Source organism: Nerophis ophidion, linkage group LG03, assembly GCF_033978795.1.
Source record: "Nerophis ophidion isolate RoL-2023_Sa linkage group LG03, RoL_Noph_v1.0, whole genome shotgun sequence".
Lineage (NCBI taxonomy): Eukaryota > Metazoa > Chordata > Actinopteri > Syngnathiformes > Syngnathidae > Nerophis > Nerophis ophidion.
Window position 1 is genome coordinate 26,694,733 of NC_084613.1, and position 23,247 is coordinate 26,717,979.

A 23,247-nucleotide genomic window follows, 5' to 3' on the forward strand; every position below is an offset into this window, starting at 1 on the left:
CCCTTTGCGTTTGCGGGGGGTGGGGGGGGGGGGGGGGAGGGCACTGGTGGCTATCTCAGCTACAATTGGGTGGAAGGCGGGCTACACCCTGGACAAGTAACAACTGCAAGAAAACTACATTAGCAGATACTATACATACTAATATACTGTAAAACCAGTATTTCTTAGTTTTTTTAAGCGAATTAGATGATGATAACCACTATTCAAGCACCAGCCTTTTAGCCCCGCGTGACAAAATGTTATTTTTTTGCTCCCTTTTTAAAAAGCCTATAGAGCCTCTCACCACTGGCAGGGTACACCCTGGACAAGTCGCCACCTCACTCGAATCGAACCTGGGACCTTCTTGCTGTGAGGCATGAGCGCCACCATGCTTTTAAACAATTTTCCCAAGTGATTTCCAATATTTTGAAATGCAAATGTTAATTTGCCACTGACCTGCAGCATTAGACACACGTTTTGGGTGCTAAACGAACCACAACATTAGCACCGCTTAACTCATTAACACCTGTTTTTTTGTTTGTTTGTTTTTTTCAAAAACAACCTAGAGCCATGTCCAGCTGTAAACTATCAATCAATCAGTTTATTTATACAGCCCTAAATCACAAATGTCTCAAAGGACTGTACAAACCATTACGACTACAACATCCTTGGAAGAACCCACATAAGGGCAAGGAAAACTCACACCACAGTGGGACGCCAGTGACAATGATGACTATGAGAAACCTTGGAGAGGACCTCAAATGTGGGCAACCCCCCCCAGGGGACCAAAAGCAATGGATGTCGAGCGGGTCTAACATGATACTGTGAAAGTTCAATCCATAGTGGCTCCAACACAGCCGCGAGAGTTCAGTTCAAAGCGGATCCAAGACAGCAGCGAGAGTCCCGTCCACAGGAAACCATCCCAAGCGGAGGCGGATCAGCAGCGTAGAGATGTCCCCAACCGATACACAGGCAAGCGGTCCATCCTGGGTCCGACGAGCGGTCCACCCTGGGTCTCGACTCTGGACAGCCAGTACTTCATCATGGTCATCGGACCGGACCCCCTCCACAAAGGGAGGGGGGGACAGACGAGAAAAAGAAAAGAAGCGGCAGATCAACTGGTCTAAAAAGGTCTGTTTTAAAGGCTAGAGTATACAAATGAGTTTTAAGGTGAGACTTAAATGCTTCTACTGAGAAGCATTAACTAGTTGTTTTTATCGCTAACTTTTATTGCAAATTAATATCGGCTCAAATATCGGTTATCAGCCTCTTTGACTACTAATAATTGATATCGATATCAACCCTGAAAAAAGATATTGGTCATTCACTAATACAAATACATAGTCTCTGTGGTAATGTATTATATGCGGCCAAGCAGCGCTTTTCTATTTGGTGATATGTTCTCTTTTGCAATTCTGTGGTCATCATCACATTTTTCTAGTTCAGTTTGGTTTGACTTACTCATATATCCGGATTTAATGACATTTGCCCACCATTCTTAACAGGCAATTAATTGGTCTCTAGTTTCCAAATGATTTTGTCGCCTCACGCTTGGTGCAACGACCACTATTTCAGCTGAAGGCCACACAGCTGCAGAGCCCGGCCGAGATGCAGAGGAGTCAGCTGAAGAGCCGCATGTGACGGGGGTGCTCGCCATCACCCTGGTGGAGGGACAGGATATGCCGCAGTACGGCCAAGGCGACATCTATGTCCGCTTTCGTCTTGGCAATCAGAAGTACAAGAGCAAGGTTCGACTTTCAAAAAAGTCTCTTCTCCTTATTTCTCACACTTTTTTTTTGTGTGTCTCTTCATGCCATACTCTTTATACTTCAAGTCTTTCTTGCGGGGCTTCTCTGCCTCAGCGGGTGCCTGTCTATGACTCACCTCCACCTTGGCTCACTGGGCCGTTGCACAGGCAGCTCATTAAAGCGGGCGATGCTGCCACTCACTTCTCTTCCCCCGCCTCGGCTGCCGGGCTTCATTGCCTTCATTTGCATACCCAGCGTGCCCCTGTTCATCTACCTGGACTTGTTTGCCTCCCCGTCTCAACCGAGGATTCTGTGGTGCGCATGTCACATGTTGTCGTGTCATTCCTTTGTAAACCCCTCCCTGCATGTTTGTTTGTTTGCTGAACAAAGCTGATTCTAATTGGGACCCGTCAGTGTTTACAATCCCAGTGTGGCTACTGAAGTGTACAAGCATGCAAAAAAAAACACCTTGTTTCTTCCTCTCTTGCTTCTCTGTGATTGTCCTGCATGGTGACTCAATCCATCTGCCATGCAGGCGCTGTTCAGTTTGATAATGTGTCAAATATGTGTGTATATGTTTCCATTCCTGTGTCTTCATTGCCCTCAGAACCTCTGCATTCAGGCCAATCCTCAATGGAGAGAGCAGTTTGACTTCAATCAGTTTGCAGATAACCAAGAACCTCTGCAGGTGGAGGTGTATTCAAAGAGAGGCAGGAAGGGTGAGGAATCATGGGGAATGTGAGTATATCCTAGAGAGTAATGCTAATGGTCCCCCTTTGCAGCCTTTTGCGCCACCAATGGAACCATTTCCTCTTTTGTGTCGCAGGTTTGAGGTTGACCTGTCCCGACTTGTCGTCAATGAGAGGCAGCTCTACACGCATGTGCTGGATCCGGGGAAGGGCAAGCTGGTGTTTTTGGTCACCCTCCGACCGTGCTGGGGGGTCTCGGTGTCTGACCTTGAGATGGCTACTTTAGATAAACCTGAAGAGAGAGACGCCGTGGTGGAGAAATTTGTAAGTTTTTACACTAATGATTGATCATTAAGAAATGAATGATCTCATCTCTGAGCAGTTGAGGCAAAATTGAGTACAATACTTGTCTGCAACAGCCAGAGACGCTGTCGATTCAGTGTCATCTAGAAGAAGAACATCTTGGCTAAAATTAGGGGTGCTCAAAATAATTGATTCACATCCAAATCACATTTTTTGTTGATTGCAGATCTAAATCAATTCATAAATTGAATCAATAAAAAAACAAAAACATAATTAAAATATGGTTACATTTTTTTTTACAATATACAGTATTATATTTAGGCCTGTCAAAATTAACACAATAATAATGCATTATCTATCAATTTCAATAACGGCACTAATTTTTTTAACAGGCGATTAACGCGAACACTTCCTTGTTAAGCCTCCTGTCGTGCCGTAGTGGGGGTAACTATACTGCAGTTCACTTGCTACTGGTGAGGCACGAGCAAGCAGAAATGGACAGAGGAAAGTCAACCTTATGGATATATCAGGTTCAAAGCAATGGAGAGTTGTTTTCCCAACAAGAAAGGACTATTTTTAGCCATGAGATGAGGCGACAGCCTTGCAGCAAACACCTGCTGCGTGCATCGTTCAGAGATGGGTACTGCTTTACTTCCGTGTTCAGATTACTGTTAAGGTACAGTGATAACATAACAGTTAGATTGTTACCGAGACTGATTTAGTAAGTAAGATGACATAAAAGTTCAACATAATTGAAAGATTTTCGGCAGGATGTTGAAAGGAGACGGTTTTCTTGCAAACAGTCAATCAGACTTTAAAACATGTCAAGATACTTTCTCAAAACACTTTTTGGCTTTAAAATAAAAGCGCAACGCAATACATCAGGTTTAACTACATTTAGGGTTTCTTCCTAATGTACGAACTTCATACTTGCCGCCACACCTAACAAAATTAAGTAATATAATGTATTGTAGCGTCAAAAAGAAAAGAAACAAAGTCTGACTTTCTTTTTAGCTTTTATTGCCAATTTAATGATAACAAGCCCAATTCCAGCAAGTATTTCCTCGGTGCACACACGTCTGACTCCGTGTTTCACTCCTAGACACACAACACTTGGTTATTCTCCGCCCACACGGTGCGCTCAAAGACCATGGGAAAAATGACCACCATAACATACTAACATACACAGGGGTTGTCAGGAGTAGAGGCAGCGTTTCCGCGCTGTGGACGTACATTATATATACGATATATACCCGTGGACAGCGATCGTCACAACTGAAGATAACCCTGGCGGCTTTTAATGAGAGAGAGGCTTGCAGCAACGCGAAAAAAGTGTGACATCAGGCTCTCTGCTGCTAGCATTTTGTCACGGACATGGCGTGACAAAATCCAAACAGAGTCTCTAAACACGAGTACAGTCTCCAATAACACCAGACATAGATGCTAAAGTTGTTGTCGATTGTTTTAATTACAGAAAGAGTGACTAAAAGGATTTTAAAAAATCTGTAAAAAAAAAAAAAAATCTTAACCAAGTACATTTACAATAAGCAGCAATAGTTTAAAAATAGAGCAAAACCATATTATGTAAGAACATGTTAATACTATAATTAATACTAACAGGTTTGTTATAAATATATATTCACATACGTTTTGAAAAAATATATGCATCACAACAAATCATGTGATGACGTCATATCGACCACGCCCCCACCGGTATTTTGGCAATTTAGGGGAAACCCTGACATTAACAAAATAAAAGTGTCTTACATTACGATCGTGCTTTGTCACAGATGTTTTGTAGTTTTTGGTTTGGGGGTTGGAGTTCTGGCTGGTTGAAATATTGTGTAAATTTGATTTTTACATTTTCTGGTGAAGTTCTCAGCTGCAGAATGATTAGCAGGATCAATATTACATTTTATTAAATAATAGAGAAGATTAAAACAGTGTCATGCATCAATAGGAAGCCAGCCTCCTGAAAAGTATCTGTCTAGGGTAAACTTATTAATGATGAAAAATGATCTGCGTTTATTACCTGTCTTGTTTTACATTTCCAGATATTCTTTATATTCCATTTTCCCCCCTAGAGCTTAAAGAACTCCTCTAAGTACCTGAGAGAAATCGGTTTCCTTCAGATCAAAGTCTTAAGAGCCAATGAGCTTCTGCTACAGACCTCAATGGTAACTACCAATTGTACATCACGCCTGTCAGAATCATAACTGTCCTCACAAACACCAGCAATACTGTATTTCAATTGCAGGAAGAATCAACCCGTTTTGTGTCATTGAGCTCGGGAAACAGCAAACTCAAACCCACACTGTCTACAAGACAGTCAATCCCGAGTGGAACAAAGCACTCACTTTGTAAGGAGGACATATTGTTTGGGGCGTGGTTCCTATTTCAACATTTGTCCTACACTTCACATTGCAGCCCAGTTAAGGACATCCATGATGTGATTGAGCTGACTATCCTGGATGAAAACGGAGACAAAACCCCAAACTTTATGGGCAAAGTGGCCATTCCATTACTGACTGTAAGTTGTAACTATCAGTCATCCCAAATGTAAGCACATATAGTAAATATATGTTTTATTGTCTGAAAAGGTTCAGAATGAGCAGCAGATTTGTCTGTTGTTGAAGAAAGAGGACTTGAGCTGTGCCGCTAAAGGAAGTGTCACACTGGTGATAGAGGTCGTATACAACAAAGTAAGACATAATAAAACTTTTTTTTTTTTAAAGTTGTACGACATACAGTATTTTGAAGTATGCAAAAAATAATGTGGGGTTGGTCTTCTGCAGGTTCGGGCTGCTATTCGAACTTTTCAACCGAAGGAGGAAAAATTTACAGAGGAAAATGTGAAGTTTTCCAAAAAGGTATCACTAATTCTTGTTGCTTAAGTTCCTGTTATATAGCAAAGTAAATTTAGCATTAACCTAATTTTTTACATCCAATGACATTAACTATTGTTATGTCCCAATATTTCTGCTCTAGGTTCTTGCCCAGAATATATATAGGGTCCGGAATATCAGCACAGCAGTCCTGTACACGTTACAGTACATTAGGAGCTGTTTTCAATGGGAGAACACACAACGGAGTCTCATAGCCTTCCTGGTAAGCCTTTGCCTCACATCAAAGGGGACCTAATCTTCATTTAACACACGTCCTTGTGGTCTAGAAAATATGTATTGGGTTATTTTTTGTGAATTTTGCTCCACAGTCACATTTATAAGAACCAAACCAAATACTCCCCCTTTCCCCTTATCTTAATAACACTCAGTTTTGCACGTTCATGTCAATCAATTGATGCCCGATTTCTTTGTCAGATAACGGAGCAGGGCCAATTGTAAGGGCCACACAGCCTTTGAAACCAAGTGGGCTCGGTAACCTCCCTAGATATCGAGTGCTATACAGCTAACAAATTAATCGCAAGAGTGTGGATAAAAATAACATAAAATAACTAGATGAGGCAATTCCTGAAGGAATTGCGTGTGAATGCTCCAATGCTGAAGTTGAACTGAAATGCTGGAAGAATGTAGTATGAATGTAAGAATAGTTTGAATGTTGGAATGGTTTGAATTTTGAAGAGTTTGAATTTCCAGGAAAAGCGGAATTTGCTTTGGAACTTGGGAAAGTGTTAGTTTGAAAGTCCAAGATGAGTGGAATGTGTTGGTGTTGGAGTGGTTTTAATATGTTGAAAAATGCGGGAATTGTGCATTTTGGAAAAATGTCCCATTCATTTCAATGGGGATTTCTTGGAAATCTGGGAAAAGCAGGATTTAAAAAAACCCCAGATTAAAAGCATGAATGTCCTGAATGAGCTGAATTGGTTGGTGCTGGAATTGTTTAAATTGGTCAAGAAAGGTCGGAGTAGTAACAGTTTTTCAATTAAAAAATTGTATTACGGAATTTAGGGAAAACCGGGAAATTTTCAATTTCATAAACCAGCTTGTTTTTTTGTCCTGACTAAAAGGAATGTTTTTACTGTTGTACGGTTGAAATGGGTTGAAAAATGTTAAAGTAAAGTTAAAGTACCAATGATTGTCACACACACACTAGGTGTGGTGAAATTTGTTCTCTGCATTTGACCCATCCCCTTAATCACCACCTGGGAAGTTAGGGGAGCAGTGGGCAGTAGCGGTGCCGCACCCGGGAATCATTTATGGTGATTTAACCCCCAATTCCAACCCTTGATGCTGAGTGCCAAGCAGGGAGGCAATGGGTCCCATTTTTTTATAGTCTTTGGTATGACTCGACCGGGGTTTGAACTCCAAACCTACCGATCACAGGGCGGACGCTCTAACCACTAGGCCACAGAGTAGGAGTCATAGTACCAAAAAATGTTGTAAAAAGGTTAGAAAAAAATAGGAATTCCTGGAAATGTTTTGAACGTGTAAGAATTATATTTAGAATTTCCAGGATGAGTTGAATGTGTTGAAGGTGGAATGGATTGAATTGGTTGAAAAATGTGGGAATTGTGGACGTTTTAAAAATGTATAATTCATTTTGAATGGGGAAAATGGTTCTAAAAACTGGGAATTCTAGGAAATTCAGGATTTTTTAAAAATAATTGTTGAAAACGAGCACACAATTCCTGAACAGGCTGAATACTTTGAAATTAGAATGGTTTGAATTGGAAGAAAAATGTAGGAGTTGTGGAACTTCAAAACATTTTCCTATTCATTTCAATGGGAATTTCATTAAAAATTGGCAGTTGAAAATGGTGAAAAATGGTTGGTGTTGAAATTTTTTGAAAACGGTCGAGAAATTTTGAAGTAGTAACATTTTTAATTCAGAAACAGAATTACGGAATTCCTGGAATTTCGGGAAAACCGGGAATTTTTCCAGTTCAATAACCAACTTTTGTTTATTGTCCTGATTAAGAGGAATGTTTTGATGGTAGAACGTTTGAAATGGGTTGAAAATTGTGGGAGGAGTAGTCGACAGGAAAAAGGGTGAAAGTTGCGTTTGGAAAACTGGGAATTATGGGAATTCCTGGAATTTATTTGAACTTGAAAAATTATCTTTTGAATGTCCAGGATGAGGGCTTCTGGGAGAGGGGTTAATGCATCTGCCTCACAATACGGAGGTCCTGAGTGGTCTGGGGTTCAATCCCGGGCTCGGGATCTTTCTGTGTGGAGTTTGTATGTCCTTCCCGTGAATGTGTGGGTTCCCTCCGGGTACTCCGGCTTCCTCCCACTTCCAAAGACATGCACCTGGGGATAGGTTGATTGGCAACACTAAAATTGGCCCTAGTGTGTGAATGTGAGTGTGAATGTTGTCTGTCTATCTGTGTTGGCGCTGCAATGAGGTGGAAACTTGTCCAGGCTTTCCCCCGCCTTCCGCCCGATTGTAGCTAGATAGGCACCAGCGCCCCCCGCGACCCCAAAGGGAATAAGCGGTAGAAAATGGATGGATGGATGGATGTCCAGGATGAGTGGAATATGCTGAAGGTGGAATGGTTTGAAGCAGTTGAAAAATGTGGAAATGGTGGAAGTTTGAAAAATGGCCAATTCATTTTGAATAGTAATAATGTCCCGGAAAACCAGGAATTCTGTCAATGGACAGCCCGCGATTGTCGAATAGGCTGAACAGTTTGAAGTTGGAACAGTTTTAATCGGATGGTAAATGTGGAAGGTAGAGCGCGTTAAAATCTGGAGAAGAAGAAGAAGTAGAAGAATAAATAGATTAATTTTGGTGTAGAAAACCATTTGTGTGAATACAAGTTAAATAGTGGAGTTCATAAAACTTAGCCAGAACTTAGGTACAATCACTTCTTTCAATGAAACCGTATGCTGATGCGCAAGCACTTGCATATATCGCAGAAAAACGTCGCTTTCTGCACTGTTCTTCTTCATGTAAACAGGCGAAAGAAAGTAAAACAAGCCCAAGCAAAGCGTAACATCGCAAGCAAACGGTGGGGGTTAATGACATAGTGAGACTCAAGCGACATCCGAATACCTAAAGGCCTATTTTCAACACTTTGCCATGGCACTAGACTATCAGGGCCAAGGAGGAGGGTTGAGGGGAAGGGACAAGAGGGGGAATTCGGATTTAGCCTTAGAACCTGTTTTTTGGAATCCGTCTGCATGGGGCTCTTTTGTGGAGGCGTTCCAATATTGCGATCGAAAAAGGTCCACGCCGTGCCCGCTCCAAAATTATTAAAATGTATCTTTTTACAGTGAACACTGTTAAATATGTATCTTGAAGAAGAACATCCCTGGTATTTATTTTTTATTCAGGGTCAAAAACAAACTTCATTAACATAGTTTCCCCCGGTCACAACATTAGGTACACCTGCCTACCCTTGGATCGATACAGCGCTGCATTAAAAAAGCATTTTTTTCTAGCATTTACTGTATGTCACTGCATGTTGCACATAGATGTTTCACCTAAGTTGCCTAAAATACCTGTGGAGGTAGGGGTATGGTTAGGAGCCTGGTCAATATGACTTCATAATTATTTGCTACTATGCATATAAGGCAAAAAATGTATACAAACACATGTTGTAATTATTTAGAAATTAATATTGTTTGCTCTATTTTTCAATTGTTGGTGCTCATTGAATTTTTTTATTTTTGTTTTTTTAATTTCTGCAATCCTTTTAGTCACTTTTTCTTCATTAAAAACAACCGGCCAACAATCTAGCCTCTATTTCTGGTGTTATTGTAGACTGTATTCTTGTTTAGAGACTTTTTATTTCTTTGGATCTTAGTCAGAGATGTCAAAGTAATTTTAGAGCAGGGGGCCACATGCAGGAAAATATATTCCCAACAGGGCTGGACTGGTAAAATCATGGCATGATATCTAAAAAATAAAGAAAACTTCAGATTGTTTATTTGTTTAAAAATAGAACAAGTATATTATGAAAAATTACAAATTATGATATTTTTCTTTTACACTTACATGTTGCGGTTAATAGTATTCTATCTTCATTTGTCGTTATTTATACTTTCTAAATAAATGATGATCAGTAAAATAAGTGGAATTGAGTATGGCATAGTTTTAAAATCTCTCGTTGGTGTAATTTTTTTTTATCAATCAGAAGATGAAATTAATAATACAGAAATCAAATTACAGGATGTTATTAATGTAATTTACTAATTTTCCTCAACTGATGAACTACCATCATGTGGTTTATTCTGTACATTTGTAGCGTCATTTACAACAAAACTTGTGATTTTGGAGTCTTTTGAATAACAAAACATTAAGTTAGAAGGGGGTACCTTTTATTTCAGCATATTAATGTGCGTCAAGAAAATGTGTCCCCAGTTATAGGTACAACACAAAATGTACCAATTATCAAAAGCATTTATTTGGGTAGAAATATCACAGGTTACATTACTAGCAACATATTTGACAATCAACGCATGAACGTAACAATCCACATGTTTTATCATTACTATCCCTAATAAGCAGCGTAAGTAGGCAGTGTCCAAACATGGAAGTGTTGTCTCTGTCTTAGCTCCGCCTCCTCTGAAGTCATGCACGCTTTTGCTTCAGGAGATCTGCTATTGCAACATCCAGTAGACACATTTAGAACAGCAGTTTCTTTCATCCAAAATGTTTAGCTTGTATTTATACTTCAAAAACTCATCTCGCGATAGGATAAAACCTATTCACGGGCCTGATTTGGCCCGCGGGCCGTACCTTTGACATCCCTGCTTTAAGTCCTCGACGAAAAGTGGCTCGAGCTGCATAGAACCTGATGTCACTATTTCTTTCTGCTGCCTTCCTCTCATTAAAAGCCGCCACTGTCATCTTCAATTGTGAAGATCCCTGTCCGCGGGTATATATCGAATCTATTAAAGTACGTCGACATCGCGGACATATTGCCTCCGATCCAGACAACCCCGTGGGTATTGTTTACGCCAGGGGTCACCAACGCGGTGCCCGCGGGCACCAGGTAGCCCGTCAGGACCACATGAGTAGCCCGCTGGCCTGTTCTAAAAATAGCTCAATTAGCAGCACTTACCAGTGAGCTGCCTCTATTTTTTTTAAATTGTATTTATTTACTAGCAAGCTGGTCTGGCTTTGCTCGACATTTTTAATTCTAAGAGAGACAAAACTCAAAATAGAATTTGAAAATCCAAGAAAATATTTTAAAGACTTGGTCTTCACTTGTTTAAATAAATTATTTTATTTTTTTACTTTGCTCCTTTTAATTTTCAGAAAGACAATTTTAGAGAAAAAATACAACCTTAAAAATTATTTTTGGATTTTTAAACACATATACCTTTTTACCTTTTAAATTCCTTCCTCTTCTATTTCTGACAATTTAAATCAATGTTCAAGTAAATGTTTTTTTTTATTATAAAGAATAATAAATACATTTAAATTTATTCTTCATTTTAGCTTCTGTTTTTTAGACGAAGAATATTTGTGAAATATTTCTTCAAACTTATTCTGATTAAAATTCAAAAAAAGTATTCCGGCAAATCTAGAAAATCTGTATAACCAAATTTAAATCTTATTTCAAAGTCTTTTGAATTTATTTAAAACATTTTATTCTGGAAAATCTAGAAGAAATAATGATTTGTCTTTTTTAGAAATATAGCTTGGTCCAATTTGTTATATATTCTAACAAAGTGCAGATTGGATTTTAACCTATTTAAAACATGTCATCAAAATTCTAAAATTAATCTTAATCAGGAAAAATTACTAATGATGTTCCATAAATTATTTTTTTAATTTTTTCAAAAAGATTCGAATTAGCTAGTTTTTCTCTTCTTTTTTTCGGTTGAATTTTGAATTTTAAAGAGTCGAAATTGAAGATAAACTATGTTTCAAAATTACATTTTTATTTTTTTTCATGTTTTCTTTTTTTTAAACCATTCAATTAAGTGTTTTTTTTTTATCATTTATTCTTTACAAAAAAAACTTCCGTAAAAGGAAAAAAAATGTACGACGGAATGACAGACAGAAATACCCATTTTATTTATATAATATAGATCTATAGATTTATGTATTAAAGGTAAATTGAGCAAATTGGCTATATCTGGCAATTTATTTAGGTGTGTATCAAACTGGTAGCCCTTCGCATTAATCAGTACCCAAGAAGTGGCTCTTGGTTTCAAAAAGGTTTGTGACCCCTGGTTTACGCCATCACCAGGTTCTGTTCCGGTGATCAAACAGTCCTTTTTCCCAGCCAAATGTTTGGTGCATGACTAGTCAATAGTGCACAATAATAAACTATATATATCCATTCATACTGTAATTACCTGCTGGTGTTAATGTGTGTTATAGTGTGTTATAATGTTCATGTTTTCCATGGTCTGTGTACACACCATGTTGGCGGGGAATGAGGAAGTGTTGTGTGTTTAGGAGTGAAACAGAGACAGACGTGAGTGCACGGAGGAAATTTCTTGTTGGAATTTGGCCTGTTGTTTGCACAAAACTGGCAATAAAAGCTCAAAGAGATTGTCGGATTTTGTGTGTCTTCTTCTGGACTATACATTATTTGAAGGAAATACGGTACTTGTTAGGTGTAGCGGCTAATATATTGATGTGGCGCACCCCCACAATAAAATACATTTAGGTGTAACCTTGGTGTTTTTATGCACATGCCAAATAATGCTTTATTCTACCCTTTTCTTGTGTTTCCTCAAACCAAGTCGGAATGTTGATGTCCTGTTTCATAGGCTTATCCATTTTCGTAGTGGCCCAAATATCATGGATGTGACAGACTTGTGTTGCAGGGTTCTTGTCAGGACCGACAGACTACGGTCAGGCTTGTTGCCAAGGTTACAATGTCTTTTTATTTTCAATATTACAAAGTATTTTTCTCTCTTCAATTTCCTCCCAAAGTCTTTCCTCTTTCCTGCCCTGGCTTTTCAGCTCCTCTGGCTTTTCAGCCCTTTCCTGCGGTCACCAACACTGCTAATAAAGAGAGAGGTGATAAGATAGCTCGTTTCAGCTGAGATTTCCACTCACCTGGCATCTGCTTCACACTCTTGCACATGCCCTGCCCGCAGGTGATGCGTGGACCACGCCCCTTTCACAGTGGACAACTAAACCTAAAAGTATTTCTTTTACATACATAGAGTAAGCGCGATGGCATAACAGGAGAAAGAATATACAAAAGCTCAGCAACAGCAGTCTCGCTCAGCAAAGGATGACCACATGTGTCAATCTGTGACATCACAAATGGCTCACTGCTAAAAAAAAAAGACTCTAGAGCAGAGGTGCCCACACGTTTTCTGCAGGCAAACTACCGTTCAATTGACCAAGTCGAGGGGATCTACCTCATTTATATATATAATTTATATTTATTTATTTATGAAAGATACATTTTTTTTAAGCTAAATGTGTTTAATGATAATACAAGCATGCCGAACACATATAGATTCCTTTATTTCATGAAGACAAGAATATAAGTTGGTGTATTACCTGATTCTGATGACTTGCATTGATTGGAATCAGACAGAAGTGATGTTAACATCCACATTTTAAAATGGAGGAGAAAAAAAGTCCTTCTTTCTGTCCAATACCACATGAAAGTGGTTGGTGTTTGGCATCTTGTTTGTCCAGCTTCCATACTTTTTTTTTTTTACACTTTCCAAGAAATACATTGGCGCCAAACTCCATAGCTTGTTAGCTTGTGCACGCTAGCTTTCTGAGACTCTTATTTTGTTAGAGCAGGCAGGATGAAGCAGCGCTTTTATTTTAAAGATAGGAACTGTGCAGTCTGGCTTTAGAATTTTGACAGCAGGTATGGAGCGAGAGTCTGTTGAAATAAAAAGTGTTTCTCGCCATTCTGTCGGTATTTTATATATATTTTTGGAATCTGGCAGCAGCCAGCGTCATCTCACAAAACCCTCGGGTGCCGTGAATGTCAATCAAGGGACAAAAGTGAAGTCTTGGTGAAGATTGATGATCGGAAATTTTTAGGAGAATTTTTTTCATGCCTGGCTGACGATCAACTGACACACCCTCCGCGATCGACTGGTAGCTCGCGATCGACGTAATGGGCACCCTTGCTCTAAAACCTAGTGGTCAGATGCTTCCAAAACTGCCTGCGAGCTCACACCTAAATGCCTGTTGATTTGACTCTTTGGTATTGTTTAACACGACCTTGTAACAGCATTAATAAGTCAAAAAAAGACACAATTCCTCATAGGTCCCCTTTAATGAACGGTCTCTGAGACTCGGGGTGGACCATTTTTTCACTTTGTTGCGGCTAATCTGCGCTTTAGCCGTTTTCTCTCCCAGCCCGCCTTTTTTTGCACCATGAAACAGAAAGTCCGCCTTCTGTTTTGGTCCCACGCGTATGGCTATGGATGTGTTTTATCCTTCAATCAAACCCCGGTTGGCTTTCCTTCACTTCTGATGACTTTAGAGTACATTTGAAGGGGCCGAGGTTTGTGCATTTGTGCGTCTGACTTCTGAGCAAAGCCTCCTAACCCCAGGGATGGTGTAAGGAGGATCACGGTCTCAGGAAGAGTGACAGTCTGCCTCTGAGATTTGAACTTATGTTTAAATGTCTGTGTTTAGCTGTTTTTAATGAGGCGACGTGATCTGAGGTGCTAAGCTAAAATAATCTTGAATCACTCCGGTGAATCCCTCCTTGGTGCAGCACTCGTAACGTCATGATTAAGAGTACACTTGCCAGCGCCGTGTCAGGGTGAGGAGGCGGTCACAGACGGGGCGTGTGCGAAGAACTCTCATTTCACCACCTTTCTTGTGTCTGCTCTGTCTCGGGATGCAACTATACCTGCTGTATTCTCTAAGCCCCTCACACTGATCCTGAGGAGCAAAATCCCCTTCGGCTATGGCCACGCTCGGTGTATCATAGCCTTTAGAGCAGCAAGACAGGCCGACAGGAAGGCAGAGAACAATGCGGGCGGTTTGTATAAGAAGGATCGAGTGGGAGGTGGGATTGTGTCTGGGAAAGAAAGTTTGAACACCAAAGGAGGAAGACGGACAGGTGGACGGGTCAGCAGGATGAGGCCATCTTCCTTCCACCTATAATTAGATTGTCCACAGGCGATGGGCACATGTGTTGGCACAGTCTAATCTCTCATTTCCACCTTTTATCCCACCTGCTGCGGCAATACTCACTAAAGATGGACGTACACGGTGCATTAAGCCTGTTGCAAGCCCAAATCCGTGTCTTCTAAGTCTGGTCAAATGTCATTGTGTTTTTTTAGCAAAGCGGGTGGAAGGAGGTTTGAGATTCTTCTAGTTGCAACTGGTTAGGTTTTTTTTTTTTTTTTAGACTTTTCCCCATTTCTCTGCATGCGCAATTATGATCAACAGATGGTTAAAACCATGTTGGAGTTTTTTGTTGGAGGCCTCAGCACAGGTCACGGCCAGGCATGATATTCTGACATGATAACTATAGGCAAATAAGGTAAAGGCCAAAAGTTTGGACACAACTTCTACTTCAAACTGTTTCCTTTATTTTCATGAGTATTTACATTGTAGATTGTCACTGAAGGCATCAAAACTATGACACCTGTGAAGTGAAAAACATTTCAGGTGACTACCTCTTGAAGCTCATCGAGAGAATGCCAAGAGTGTGCAAAGCAGTAATCAGAGCGAAGGGTGGCTATTTTGAAGAAACCAGAATACAAAACATGTTTTCAGTTATTTCACCTTTTTTTGTTAAGTACATACCGTATTTTTCGGACTATAACTAGCAGGTTTTTTTTCATCGTTTGGCCAGGGGTGCGACTTATACTCAGGAGCAACTTATGTGTGAAATTATTAACACATTACCGTAAAATATCAAATAATATTATTTAGCTCCTTCACGTAAGAGACTAGACGTTTAAGATTTCTTGGGAATTAGCAATTAGGCGTGACAGATTGTATGGTAAACATACAGCATGTTCTATATGTTATAGTTATTTGAATGATTCTTACCATAATATGTTACGTTAACATACCAGGCACCTTCTCAGTTGGTTATTTATGTGTCATATAAGGTACACTTATTCAGCCTGTTATTTACTATTATTTATTTATTTTAAATTGCCTTTCAAATGTCTATTCTTGGTGTTGGGTTTTATCAAATACATTTCCCCCCAAAATACGACTTATACTCCAGTGCGACTTATATATGTTTTTTTTCCTTCTTTATTATGCATTTTCGGCAGCTGCTGTATATCTCAGTTCGACGGTGTCACGGTATAATTTACCTACTGGTATGATAGTTTTTTTTTTTTTCAAATCATATACTTGATGTAGATGCCCATATCGGCTGTTCAGATTTACTTTACAAAAGAGAAGTGTAGGATACTTCTCTTGTTGCCTTATTTGAATTTGACTTTATTAAATGTATTTATATTATTATTTGGTGCAGCCGGGCCGGAGCAGGAGGGGATAGAAAGAGAAAAAAAAAGGAAGACAAAGGGGGAAATTGTGGGGATAAAAGGGGGATTAGACAGAGAGACAAAAACAACAACAGCAAATACAACAATAACAACAACAACAATAGAACAACACCAGCACATACAATATGTACAAATATGATCGTAAAAGGATAGCAAATAAACAGTTAGCGAAATAAATAATAATATAGTAATGACAATGATCATTTTTACACTAAAACTGGAGCAATACAAATACCAATAGAAAAAGCGCTATTGATCATGAACAAAACCAATAGTTTACCTCTATTATCAACAATTCAGTTGTTCAAATGCAACATTACGTGTACATAATGATAGCTAGAAAAATAATTTAAAAAAAATTAAATAAATGGAAAAAAAAAAAAAAAAAAAGAATACCGAAAGATGAAAGGGAAGAGAGAGAGGCAACCTATATTAATCTTGTAGATTGTTATAGTAACAATGGGTTAAGCTTCGTCAATATGCCATGTGTTACCCAGTTTACCCTAGGGCAACAACGTTTATTTATGTTTGATGAAACATGATTATGTGCATGAGTGTATGTATGTATATGTACTTGTATATGAACAGAATGTGTATATGAATGTTTGTACAGTAAATGTATATGTACAGTATATGTATGTTTGTACTAGTATGATAGCTTAACGTCAACATGTTTTAGAAACTTGCTTATTAATATGTCCGCGAGTGTGTTTTGGAGTTGTTGAAGCGTGTATTTGATGACTTTTGATTGACTTGCTTCCCCAATTGTAACTTTATTTCAGTGTTAAAGTAAAACATAACACTATGCCTGGGTCTCTATCCTTCGATTGTGTCATGTTAACCAGCTGGTGTAAGCTGTCTCAGCATGTGATATCTTCTTCAGTAACAAGTTTGTATTTTTGTCACGAATACCAGATGCAAAGGGGATTTAGTTCATGTCAAAACAACTTTAATTCTACCTTTAAGTACAGCATATATAGGTACGCGGCCACCGCTGCTGCCCACTGCTCGCCGCACCTTGCAGGGGATGATCAAGGGTGATAAGTCAAATGCAGAGACTAATTTCGCCACACCTAGTGTGTGTGTGACAATCATTGGTACTTTAACTTTTTAACTTAATGTGTGGTGATTGTTAAAGTGTTGCTTTCTCTATTCTTGCTGCCATGTTCGTAAGCACTTTTAGCACATTGGGCGATCTTCTTCCTCCAGCGTGGCAGTCTGTATTTGTATAAATGCTAAAGTATTCCCAAACAGCCTTTTTTGTCCTCTTGGATGGGGTGGGGAGGGACTTCTTTCATCACTCAATCATCATAAGAGCTGTGTGCAGCCGGAGGGGTCCTGATACAGCTGCGGAACGCAACCTGAAGGACTTTCACTTTTGACAATACCGTACGGACGGTATGAAAGAAAATTGTATTCGTTTTGAAACCGTCACTTTTTTATACCGCTGTATACTTTAAAGGGGTCATATTGTGATTTTTTTTTTGTACATGTATACCACTTTATTGTGGTTTACATGGCATGGAATTGGTTGTTCTTGGGTCAACATGTTGCATGGATGATGTTGATGCCTTCAAGTCGCTTTGTAAACGTCTCTTCAGGATGTGCCGTTTTGTGGCCGGTCCTACTTACGTGCCTCCACTTCCACAGCGTTTCCCCCCCGTTATCCATGTTGTAGTTTTTAGCACTTTCTGTCAACGCGTGGACTTTGGGGTTTGTTTTTCCGGAATGCAAAGGAAAGTTGGCGCGGGCAAGACGTGAAGGTAGGGACATATTTATTTATTACTTTAAAAAAAAGGAGCAAAAGGCGCGCACAGGGCGGAAGTACAAAACTTGGCTAATGAAACAAAAACTAGCACTTGGGCAGAAGAACTATGAACATGAATCAGTTTATACCAAAATGGATACATGGATGATAAAGCAGAGGATTGGGAGAATGTCATGTGGTCAGATGAAACCAAAATATAACTTTTTGGTATAAACTCAACTTGTCGTGTTTGGAGGAAGAAGAATACTGAGTTGCATCCCAAGAACACCATACCTACTGTGAAGCATGGGGGTGGAAACATCATGCTTTGGGGCGGTTTTTCTGCTAAGGGGACAGGACGATTGATCCGTGTTAAGGAAAGAATGAATGGGGTCATGTATCGTGAGATTTTAAGCCAAAACCTCCTTCCATCAGTGAGAGCTTTGAATGGTTGACCAAATACTTATTTTCCACCATAATTTACAAATATATTCTTTAAAATTCCTACAATGTGAATTCCTAGTTTTTTTTCACATTCTGTCTCTCACAGTTGAAGTGTACCTATGATGAAAATTACAGACCTCTGTCATCATTTTAAGTGGGAGAACTTGCACAATCGGTGGCTGACTAAATACTTTTTTGCCCCACTGTATATATATATATATATATATATATATATATATAACGTCAGGCATATATATATATATATATATATATATATATATATATATATATATGCCTGACGTAAGCATTGTTTTTATACAAAACAATAATAAAACATTCAAAAATGATACATGGCGCCGCAGGAACTCCATCATAAAATATTGCAAGTCCAGGAAGCGACGTATTCCTCCGGGACAGATCGGGTACAGTGACACCGACCAACAAACCCTGTCATGTTGTAGAAAATCCTCATTTCCTGTAGCTTTAAGGTCCCCATACTTGGTCTCAAATATCAGCATCGGACCGCACCTTTTTCCTGCCGTGATGTAGACTAAAATGAAGTACTAAAGATGGTTAGTTGGAGCGGAATGGTTATTTTAACAAGTATACAGCAGAAAAAGACCATCTGAGGATGATGATTTGCCCTTAGTGTGCCATGCCACATCTCCACTCTGGGTGCCCCTGCCCACTCCGAACTTCCGAAGCCAACCTCCACACAGCGACCCCTCCTCCAAGTCATCATTCGCAATTAGGTTAGTGTTGGAATCTGTCTAAAGCTGTGTGCTCTAATGAAAGCAGCTCCCACTCCTATCTTTATATCTTTAGGCAGTGGTAATAAGGTAACTGATTCAGACATTGACAGATGGCCTCTCCTTGCCGCCGCCATGTGCATAATTATACCACTAGTGTCTGCTCCCCTTCACGGCGGCTTCTCAGGGTACGCCGGTAGGAAACACTGCAGTTGTGGTCTCGCTTTAATATACATTACAATACATTATTTATCAAGCCGGCAGACCAGCGCTACAGCCCCCCCCCCCCCCCCCCCCCCCCCCCCCCCCCCCCCTTTTTTTTTTATTTTTTACACCACATACATCCTGTAATGCATTACCGCCGCTGCATCCTCTGCTGGGACTGCGGGATGCTGCTCGCGTAGTGCTTTACCAGAAATACTTAGCCATTATATCACTCAGTCCCACAGGGCAATTTTGTGACCTGCACACAGCAGGCAGCCTCCATTTTTATCCTGTTTATGCAGATTCATGTATGCATTATGAAGTGCTCGTTGCTGTGCGGTGTGTAAGGTATTCACTTTATTGCTTGAGGGATCACTCCAGGTACACAAAGTGTATGGGAAAAGTGGGAAATTCTGTTTAGTGACTTTTTTTTTTTAATCAAATAACTTTTCTCTCAGGAGTCTTAGTGCAATATAATACTTTGCGCTGATAAGACTTTACATATCGTTTCCAAGTACTGAATGAATTCTAGTATAAAGGGGAGCTGAACTTATTTGGGACTTTTGTTTATTATGTGTGGAGTTTGCATGTTCTCTCTGTGAATGCCAGGGTTCCCTCCGGGTACTCCGGCTTCCTCCCACTTCCAAAGACATGCACCTGGGGATAGGTTGATTGGCAATACTAAATAGGCCCTAGTGTGTGAATGTGAGTGTGAATGTTGTCCGTCTATCTGTGTTGGCCCTGCGATGAGGTGGCGACTTGTCCAGGGTGTACGCCGCCTTCCATCCGATTGTAGCTGAAATAGTCACCAGCGACCCCAAAGGGAATAAGCGGTAGAAAATGGATGGATGGATGGGTTTATTATTCAAAATCCTCTATGTTATAAAGGAATACATATATTATTCTTTTTATTACATTCGAACTTGTAAATAAATACTTGCAAAAGTCATCGAACAATATCAATTGGAGTCGCTCTATTCCGCCTATTAAGCTCTCTAAACACTTCCAACATTTTTTATACATGCTGCAAGCTTATATATAATTTATTAACAGGCACAACAATAACAACATGGAATGTTTACAAATTTTGCTCTTTTTTTGTGTTGGTCCTCAGGAAAATCCTATTGTTGATGTAGATGCCCATGTCTGCAGTACAGATTTACTGTACAAAAAATAAGTGACAGATGCTTCTCTTGTTGCCCTATTTGTATTTGACTTTATTAAATGGATTAATTTAATGTTTGTCGCAGCCTGACTGGAGCAGGAGGGGATGGAAAAAAAAGGAAGACACAGGGAAAAATTGTGGGGCTAAGACAGACGACAACAACAGCAACAACAGAACAACACATCAGCTACGATACGAAAAATGATAGCATAGAGTCAGTTACTGAAGTAAAAAGCAATAACACAGAAATCATATTGAACATTTTTACGCTACAAATGGAGCAATTAAAATACCAATAGAAAGAGCACTATTGGTCTTGAATAATAATATTTATTACCTTTTTTCAAAATCAAAAATACAATTGTTTCAAATGCAATAATACATATAACTGAATGAAAAGTAAAATTCCAAAAAGAAAGTAGATAAATGGAGGGAAAGAAAGAGAAAAAAACTATATTAACCTTGTAGATTGTTATAGGGAAAATAAGTTCAGCTTTATCAGCGTGCTTTGTTTCCACCGGGGGGGCAACGGTAATATGTTTGTATTGCATATGTGCTTATATATGTACAGTGTGTGCATATGTATTTTTGTATACTCAATGTGCAATTGGAATGTATGTATCGTGTGTGCATGTGTATACTGTATTTATGTATGTATGTAGGAGCGTATTTACCTCGGTAACTACGCACATACATATGTGTGCGCGTATGTAAGTATGAATGAATTTTGCTCATTTTAAGCATATGACGGCATAATAACAAAGACACATCAGGACGTTCGCCATTTCCTTCAAGAACAACTACTGCTCATGGCAAACTTTGTCAGAGACACCAAAGACTACTTTGGAGCACGTGAGAATCAAGAACCATATATTTTTTAACCTAAATACAATGGGTATGAGTTACTAGTATTAGAAGTTGTGTGCTAAGCAGATTTAGCTTTTGTGAAACACTAAGCATTATGTAGCAGTAATGGTGAGTACTAAACAAGAAATAGAAACTACGACCATAATAAAATAATCACTAACTGTACAATGTCTGCTGTCACTGATGGGACGTTCATGTCTTCCTGTTTGAATGAAAAATATATAATTATCACAAAGAGTTAAAAAAAAGATAGTACTTTATTGATTCCTTCAGGAGAGTTCCTTCAGGAAAATTAAAATAAAGGTGGCCGCAAACGTCTTTTTGTGTCTTAGTTGAATGTCAAAGTTGAGCAACTTCTGGGTTTATGGCTACAACCTTCTACTATCCAGATGAAACATAATTTATAATCTAGCTCAGTGGTTCTCAACCTTTTTTCAGTGATGTACACACTGTGAACATTTTTTTAATTCAAGTACCCCCTAATCAGAGCAAAGCATTTTTGGTTGAAAAAAAGAGATAAAGAACTAAAATACAGCACTATGTCATCAGTTTCTGATTTATTAAATTGTATAACAGTGCAAAATATTGCTCATTTGTAGTGGTCTTTCTTGAACTATTTGGAAAAAAAGATATAAAAGTAAGTAACAACTTGTTGAAAAATAAACAAGTGATTCAATTATAAATCCGGATTTCTACACATAGAAGTAATCATCAACTTAAAGTGCCCTCTTCGGGGATTGCAATAGAGATTCATCTGGATTCATGAACTTAACTCTAAACATTTCTTCACAAAAAAAGAAATCTTTAACATCAATATTTATGGAACATGTCCACAAAAAATCTAGCTGTCAACACTGAATGTTGCATTTATTTTCACAGTTTATGAACTTACATTCATATTTTGTTGAAGTATTATTCAATTTATAAAGGATTTTTGAATTGTTGTTATTTTGAGAATATTTTTTAGAAATCTCACGTACCCCTTGGCATACCTTCAAGTACTCCCAGGGGTACGCGTACCTCCATTTGAGAACCACTGATCTAGCTCAATATGTCAATATAAGCTAGTAAGCTCTCTGTGATCACTGTGCGGCTAAAAATAATTTGTCTGTTTTAGCGCTTAAAACGAACATTTTGTTAAATCTTGGTTACTATTCACGTTTCAAGATGTAGATGGAGTATTGTTTGCTGTTTTTGGATGTTTTTAGAGGGCTTTATTGGCGGAATAGCATACCACCATTTGTTGCTATGTTAGCCACCTCGTACCTGCTGTGTTTAACAACTTAAAATGCATAAAAAAAGATAAACGTGTCTCACGTAAGGATTGTGAATGATAATCACAATCCCCCCCCCCCAAAAGTTCAGTCCCCTTTTAAAGTAAAGTTATGTTGAGTTTCCCACCCCTGTAGAAAGTTTTGCTAATGAAGTAAAAAGAGATGTACATTCTCACTCATAAAACACAAAAGTTTTGCAAGGTCCCAAACATTTTCATAAGCGGAGGGAAATACAAACAAGAAAATGATATTTCGCCCCTCCTGGGTTTGTTTATGCTGCAGTAATGAGCCTTGGATTTGCGCTTTTCAAGAGTTAGACAACAGCATGTTCCCGTCTTCCCAGCGAGGAAGTGTGACAGCTAAAATCGTCATGAAATAACCTCCTTCAGATGTGCTCTCCCCACTAAGACTGATCCAGATGAATGTGCAGTATACATCACCGAGGACTGCAAAGGGGTCACTCAGAGTTCCTTGCATGCATTTGAGTGTTTGGCCTGTAGATGGAGCTACAGCACCGCAGGAAACAGGAACCTGAGACTTCCCCCCCTCCCCTCCCTTTCCTGGGACCAAGTTGTAGCAGAAGAGCTTCCTTTGGGAACACAAGTTTCTTGAAAATGATGAGGGAAAAGTCATCTTAAATTAGCATGTATTAGCCAGGCAAATTAATCGGCTTCAGAAGTTAAAGTTGAGAACAATTTTGATTGAGATGAAATGCGCCAGCGTTAAAACGTGAAAAAAGGGATCATT

General features: G+C 39.1%; 1 protein-coding gene across 1 annotated transcript in view; it reads left to right on the top strand.

Moving 5' to 3' along the window:
* Positions 1 to 23,247, top strand: part of mctp2a (multiple C2 domains, transmembrane 2a) — a 116,338-nt gene that overhangs the window by 23,847 nt on the left and 69,244 nt on the right. Inside the window, 11 exon segments of the mRNA XM_061894775.1 lie at positions 1,555 to 1,615; positions 1,618 to 1,727; positions 2,335 to 2,465; positions 2,554 to 2,740; positions 4,804 to 4,876; positions 4,879 to 4,896; positions 4,977 to 5,079; positions 5,147 to 5,249; positions 5,320 to 5,421; positions 5,515 to 5,589; positions 5,708 to 5,827. Of these exon segments, the coding sequence (XP_061750759.1) occupies positions 1,555 to 1,615; positions 1,618 to 1,727; positions 2,335 to 2,465; positions 2,554 to 2,740; positions 4,804 to 4,876; positions 4,879 to 4,896; positions 4,977 to 5,079; positions 5,147 to 5,249; positions 5,320 to 5,421; positions 5,515 to 5,589; positions 5,708 to 5,827 (1,083 nt within the window).